Source organism: Colobus angolensis, unplaced genomic scaffold (assembly GCF_000951035.1).
Source record: "Colobus angolensis palliatus isolate OR3802 unplaced genomic scaffold, Cang.pa_1.0 Scaffold146, whole genome shotgun sequence".
Taxonomy (NCBI): Eukaryota; Metazoa; Chordata; class Mammalia; order Primates; family Cercopithecidae; genus Colobus; species Colobus angolensis.
This window is the reverse complement of record NW_012114555.1, coordinates 3,087,101-3,094,394: the sequence shown is the minus strand read 5'-3', so window position 1 is coordinate 3,094,394 and position 7,294 is coordinate 3,087,101. Positions and strand designations below refer to the sequence as shown.

The 7,294-nt window shown below is 42.3% G+C and overlaps 1 protein-coding gene across 1 annotated transcript in view; it reads right to left on the bottom strand.

The window, feature by feature from the left end:
• The window catches only part of SEL1L3 (sel-1 suppressor of lin-12-like 3 (C. elegans)), a 119,021-nt gene that overhangs the window by 55,578 nt on the left and 56,149 nt on the right, over positions 1–7,294 (bottom strand). Inside the window, exons 10-11 of the mRNA XM_011935640.1 lie at positions 3,160–3,371; positions 881–1,060 (exon numbers count right to left, since the gene is read on the bottom strand). Of these exons, the coding sequence (XP_011791030.1) occupies positions 881–1,060; positions 3,160–3,371 (392 nt within the window). The remainder of the gene's footprint in view (positions 1–880; positions 1,061–3,159; positions 3,372–7,294) is intronic.

The window sequence follows — 7,294 nt, the reverse complement described above, 5'->3', positions numbered from 1 at the left end:
AAAAAAAAAAAAACACACACGCACAACTACTTATGAGAAGCAACCAGTTCATTGTCTACCACTATTCGATGCAGATCTGTATCAAAGGGCAGCTTTCTTTTATTCTTACGTTATCACCTTTTAGTTGGACCCTATTATTCCCTGTCCTCCGAAAGAAGTCTGGAAACAAACCATCAGTTGGTCTAATGTAATACATTATGGTCTTTTGGGAGAGGCGAGTCACTGATTGTTTTGTCCAATGAATCAATGATATTTGGGAGCCTGCAAAACTGGGGGCTGGAGTTAGTGTCCCTCATCTAGTCCTTCATCTGGGATAGGGTGGCGTCTTCAATCATCACATCCTATTGTCAGTCACCTGGGAGCACTGGGGTAGCAAGGCTCATGGCATGGGGCTAGACATTTCTCAAGCACCCAGCAGGGGGAACATAGCTGGGTAGGAAGTTTGCCTGTCTCCATTGTAGACATTGCTTGCTCATCACACATTGAAAAGAGCCCTTACAGTTTCCTGCCTCCACTCAATTTGACTCAATCCCACCTAATATCTCCAGACCTCAGCATCTCATAGGGTATTGGCACAAAGACAAGACGCCTATCTTTCTTTTTTGCAAAATCAAAATCTGCTCAAGGCCAAATGGACTCTTCACATACCGGTCCTCTCAAGAATGAAAAGCTTTTCATGCATAAATGTAGGGCTGCCCCTGCATTCATCCTGAGAACACAGCCAGGAAATAGGAATTGGAGAGCACAAGAAAGCTCCTCTCTCCATTCAATTATGTTTATCCTCTGAAGGCCAACAACGAAAGCAGCCACAGGTGCAGACACTCCTTGAAAGCAGGTAAACAGGCCCATAACCATTCCCAACTGTTTTTCTCTCTCATACCTGATCTCCTTGCAGCGTGTGCTGGTCAAGAGGTGTCTTGGTAGCAATATTGCTGTAGTAGGCATAGGACAGTTCCCAGTCCAGGGGGTAGTTGTCAATACCCTGGTAGTGTTTGTACCCAAGATTCATTGACGACAGCCTCTCACTCCCCTGGCCTCCAACCAAACTATACAACATGCCCTGTTAGGAAGAAATTTACAAAGTGTTCATGAGATTGTAGATAGGGTCATAAAATCCTAACACTGAGAGGTCATCAGACCCAATTCCTATATACAATCCTAGCCATTCCAGAAATATGTTAACTTGCCTTTTTTTTTTTTTTTTTTTTGAGACAGAGTCTCGCTCTGTTGCCCAGGCTGGAGTGCAGTGGTGCTGTCTCGGCTCACTGCCAGCTCCGCCACCCGGGTTCATGCCATTCTCCTGCCTCAGCCTCCCGAGTAGCTGAAACTACAGGTGCACACCACCATGCCCAGCTAATTTTTTGTATTTTTAGTAGAGACAGGGTTTCACCGTGTTAGTCAGGATGGTCTCGATCTCCTGACCTCATGATCCACCTGCCTCAGTCTCTCAAAGTGCTGGGATTTAACTTGCCTTTTTAAAAAAATAATAAAATGAAATGAATCTTTAGGAAAAAAGCCAATCCAGCTTTCTATTGGTTTACAAATTTCCAGCTAGCTGCCTTTCCTAATGTCAAACAGCTTAAAATAAGCCCTGACTTTTGCCTCTTCCTGGTACAAACAGGGATCTCTCGTGACTTCTACTGCAGCACTTTTTTGGGCACCAACCAACCATCCTAAGTCCCCTGTTCTGTTTCAGCGACATCATCGACGGACACAGGGTCTGGATGGCAGGCCCATGTCCCATCCTCACACTCTCAGAATGTTTGTGCTGGAAGGGTCTCTGGAGATTGACTGGTCTGACCACCTCATTTCATAGTTGGGAAAAGAGGGGCCCAGAAAGCGGAAGTCGACTGTCCATGGTCAACCAGACACTTTGTGGCAGAGATGGGACTAGACTGTTCTCATTATTCCAGCCTTGTGGGGACTGCTTCTGGGGCTCAGGAAAACATGCTGTGATTTAGAAGCATCTGTAAGCCAGAGGTATCATAAGCAAATCACTGGAAGGGAACATGGAACCATTTGGGCACCTCTCAACAGTCTGAGCCTCCCTAACCATGGATACACAATCACCTATGCAAATCTGAAAACGAAAAGCAATCAGGGAACATTTAGCAGTACTTATTGCGATGGTTCATTTTGTGTGTCAACTCGACTGTGCCATCGGGTACCCAGATGAAACATCATTTCTGCATGTGTCTGCGAGAGTGTTTCCGGATGAGATGAACATTTGAACTGGTGAGGTGAGCTACGCAGACAGCCCTCTCCACTGTGAGTGGGCATCATCCAATCTCTTGAGGGCCTCCATAGGACAAAAAGGCAGAGGAAAGAGAAATTGGTCCCTTTTTGCTCTCTGCCTGCCTGCCTGCCTAATTGAGGCAGGAAGACATCATGTGTTTTTTGTTTTGTTTCTTTTTTTTTTTTTTCCTGCCCTCGGACTGGAATTTATGGCATCATCTCTCCTGATTCTCAGGCCTTCAGGCTTAGACTGGAATTACACTACTGGCTTTCCTGGCCCTCAGCTTTCAGACGGCAGACCGTGGGACTTCTCAGCCTCCATAACTGCATGAGCCAATTCTTCGTAAGAAACCTCTTCCTATATATATCTAATCCCATTGGTTCTGTTTCACTGGAGAACCCTGACTAATGCACTATGAAAATGTAATTCTAAATGTTAGGCAAGTTGCATAATAAATTTGGATTCAAAACCAGAAATGAAGCCGTCTGGTATGGCGTTTATTTTGATGACAGACTGCTGGATGCAGCAATACTTTGCTTCAAGGTCCAAGTGACTTCACTTAGCTAAAAAGTGATGTGAGATAATGGATAACGGTCTCCCAGCCAGAGTAATTAAAAGAATTTGGTAAGAAGCACCTGTTCTTGAAGAACTGGGGTTCTGGCAAGCCCTGACACTGTTCCTTAGCTGGTACACCAATCATCCCCCCAAGGCCTTGTCTAGAAATGGATGAAGCGCCCTTTTTCACTCACTGAAAGGAAAGGATCCTGTATTTAACACAGCCCTAGGACATTTATCTTGAGTGTAAAGATTTTTAAAGGACTCCAAGGAGCTGCAACATGTCCAGTTCTACCAGGGGCATGAGCGCATTGCGCTGCAAATATAACACAGGTGACTGATGTTAATGGAGCAATGAAATACTCTACCTGCAGCTGATCCCGAGGAACATTTAATCCAGTCTCATAAAAGACTGCGAGGTAGTAGGATGCTTTATGGTATCCACAGCAGCTGGAGTCCATCAGAAAGGGGATGACAGAGCTAATTTGGTGAAGACCATCAATGCTAGAGAGTCTCTTTACAGCCTTCTCAAATATCTTCCCACCAATTTCTAATACAGATTCATTTTGGTTCCTTGGCACTGTAAATAACACAATTCAGAGCACACACAATTAATTACCATGGGATCGACATGGCTTTAGAAAAAGAGGAAAAGCCAATTAAAGCACCTGAGTTATTGATATGGTCGGTCCTGCAGTGCCTCAAAATATACCACCTTCTAGGGAGGTAAATTAAACCCTTTGGGGATGCCATGGTGTCATTCTGTAAATAGCTTTTCTTTGGCACTAAATGACAGCCTGGTATCCTGGGGAAACGATGTGCTGTATGTAGCTCAGAAATTGCCTCAAGAGGGTAATTTCCTCAGTGTAACTCATCACCAAACCAGGACCACTGAAACTTCCAGAGAGACTTTTTCTCCCTCTGAGACTCTCTAAAGAAGATTGTGTTTTATCTCACAAACAGTTCCTAGGCACTGCTCTAAAAAGTTGAGCAAAAGAACCTTATTTTTGAATGCTTTCTAGACATCTTTTGTCCCCAGTTTTTCTCATGGGTCTCCAAATAAAAAGAATGTGTCAACTTTTATTGAGAGTTTACAGCAGGCCAAGTACTGGGTTAAGTGTCTTATGTAAATTATGTCATTTAATTGGTACACTTTTATAAGGTCGGTACTATTTCCAGCATCCCCATTTTTCACATGAAGAGACTGAGGCCTGGAGAAGAATAACTTGTCTAAAGTTACAAAGGCTGGCAAGAGGCAGAGCCAATCTGTGAGACCCACCTTGAAGGTCACTAAAGCCAGAGTTCACAGTCACCCTGATGCACATACCCTCAATGAACAGTCAGTCAGTTGCCTTAATAGGTACCTTACCACGCGGATAGAGACTTGTTTACACAACTGCTATATGATGCTTCCTTTTACATAATTCTCCCATGAATCTATAAGCTGATCATCACTTAAGCCCAAACAAGCAAGTTGTATGGCCCTAGATGTCCTGTTAGAGTCTTCTAAAATCTATCTTCATTATTCATATCTCTTGTTAATTCAGCCAATGAATGTTTACTTTCTATTATGTGCAAAGCACTATGCTAGATGCTATGTTACAAAAGGCCATATAGGATTACAAAGATACTATTTACATTTAACTTAAGACTTAACTTTTAACTGAAGACTTACATTTAACTTAGGATGTGAGTTAAATGTAAATGTACATGTAAATAATGTTGATTTAAATGTTAAGTTAAATGTCAACTTGACTAAAATTTCACCTGCCTAAAAACTATGTCCAACATTTTTCTTCCTTTCTTCATTCCATCAAAAATCAAAATGTTATTTTTTTTTAAAGCTCAGGAGACAATGAGAGAGACTCACTCTTATCAGTCCTTCATTAGGATTGAACAGAGAAGAGTCTCCAATGTGGGAAGGTTGAGGATGGGTCTATGTAAGGGCGATTTCCTTGCAGAGGTCCACGCTAAAAATGGAAGTTGAGATCAGAAGGACCCACAGATGATACTGTGAATGCTGACATGTTGTCAATGAGTGGGTGCTGGTGCCTGGGGACACATGGGTGGGTTGGGTGTCCCTGAGAGGGGGACAGTGTGCCTGTGCTTGCAGACCCTGAGCTGTGGGGAAGGATGCAGCCACCACCTCCACCAGCCCTAAGGCATCCTCTAGCTACTGGCTCCTGGAACTCCTTCCTGCCTACCTCCTGGCTCTGCTTTTGCTTTTTTGATCCCAAGTACCTGGCACAGTAGGTGCTGAAAAAATTCACTTTACTGAACGAATGGAGTTTGTTCCTTTTTCTGTATTTTTTTAAAACTCCCCAGAGAAATAACGGCTTGTTGTTAAAAAAAAAAATCAAACAATGCAGATTTGTATAAAATAAAAACAGAAATCCCCTCTCCCTCAATCTTTCTTTAATAATGAAGATTAAAAACTATTAAAAGCTTGGTATGTAGGCTTTGAGACTTTTCCTTCGTATATACAATAACTCATATCCACATCTATTTACATATCTACATACACATTTTCTTTACCAAAATGGCGTATTATGCCATTGTAGATTCTGACTCTCGACTTTCTTTTTTAAATTAACTACACATTATGAATAACTCTCTGGGGCTGTCAGAAGCTCATTCTTTCTAATGCTTCAGTAGTATTGCATTCCATAGCTGTACCATTTTCCCTACCAGGCCTCTATTTTTAGACTCCTGGGTTGTTTCCAGTGGTTTTGCTATAACCAACAACGTGGCATTGAACATCCTCAAACATTTCCGTTTCCCTCTGCTAATCTGTTAGGATGACATCTGCATGATAACACCCTTTTTCACCAGCAGCCTGCGGAATCTTGTCTTGGATTTTCCCTTTGCATAGTTGAGAGAAGTCTGCTCCACCCAGTCTTTAGCTGTGATAAGAACCTGGAATACACTGAATTCAGTAGACACTGTAGCACTCAGAGTTGCAAAATAAATTCCACTGCCATTTATTCATGTGTTTACTTTTAACTATGTGCTCATCTTGGATGCCCCTCTGCACATTCCCAGCAAAGCAACATTAACATTTGTTAACAATTCATCCCTGCCTCACCTACTCTGCCAAATGCCTAACTAAGATGACCAGTTTTGCCAGAGTACCCATGGACCCGCTCTTTGTAGGTTCAGAGGAGGAAGAGACTCCAAACCAAATGAAGCTCCGAATGAAACACTTGCCCTGCCGAGCGCTGGCACAGAACCCCAGAAATCATTAGCAGGAGTGCCCAGGTAGCTGAGATTGCTGGAGAATAAGGAGCAAAAAGGGAATCCTTCAAAAAGCTCAAATCTTTAGCACAAAAAAACTTTGCAGATCGAAACACAGGCAGTTTGAAAGGGCTATGTTATTTCTTTTGTACATGAAATGCAAAACTGCCCCCGAAATATAACAAAACAGTATTTTCTCTGAAAAATAATCTAAATAATTTTCTGCAGTAGTAAATACAATAAAAAATAATAATCCTAAGGTAAAACTGCTCATTTTGCACATTTGGTAAATTGTGAATTCCAACTGTTGCTCAAAAGCAAAGGCATAATGTCTTGGGTGATATTGTGTAACTGGTTATTTTAAAGTCAGTTTAATGAAACTGTTAATTTCACCCATCTGGCTTAGCATATGCATTTTTTCCTAGTCAATCTGTAACTAAAAACAGGCCTTGTTTATGGAGATTAATGGTTTAATGAAGAAACAAACAAACAAAATAGAAGAAGCTGTCTTCCCATTTTCTTTCTTTCAGCACCCAAAGCTAAGAAACAAAAGCCACCACCACCATTAATTACCCCTTACTATTTTCCATGTAGCCCAGAATCGTTTATTTTGCTTTTTTTCCCTTTTTCACAGTAATACTATAAGGTCACCATTTGTATGCTCATCTTTAGAAGAGAGAAAAAGCAGAATATGAGAAGGTAGCCACTTGCTGAAGGCCCTGGAGCTGGGACCAGTGTCTGTTTGAGAATTCAGGAGGAGAAAGGCACCTCATTCCTTGGGAGAGGAATGGAGACATCAATAGGAAAGTCATTTTTAGTTTCAAGCTTCTGAAAGGTATAATGCATCCAAAGTAGAAGTTTGAAAGGGGAAAAAAAGGAAAGGAGAAAATGTCACTTAACTATTAAAAGGAATGATCTACACCAAGTTGACTGGTTGGGCATTCCTCATTTGCACTCTGACCTGGAGATCCTTATTGGGCTCACGGGCTGTTTTATTTTTCTCTTTCAAAAAAAGCCTATTTGGGCCAGGCATGGTGGCTCACGCCTCTAATCCCAGCACTTTAGGAGGCTGAGGCGGGTGGATCACAAGGTCAGGAAATCCAGACCATCCTGGCTAACACGGTGAAATCCCTGTCTTTATTAAAAATACAAAAAAATTTTAGCAGGGTGTAGTGGCAAGTGCCTGTAGTCCCAGCTACTCGGGAGGCTGAGGCAGGAGAATGGCATGAACCTGGGAGGTGGAGCTTGCAGTGAGCCAAGATCGTGCCA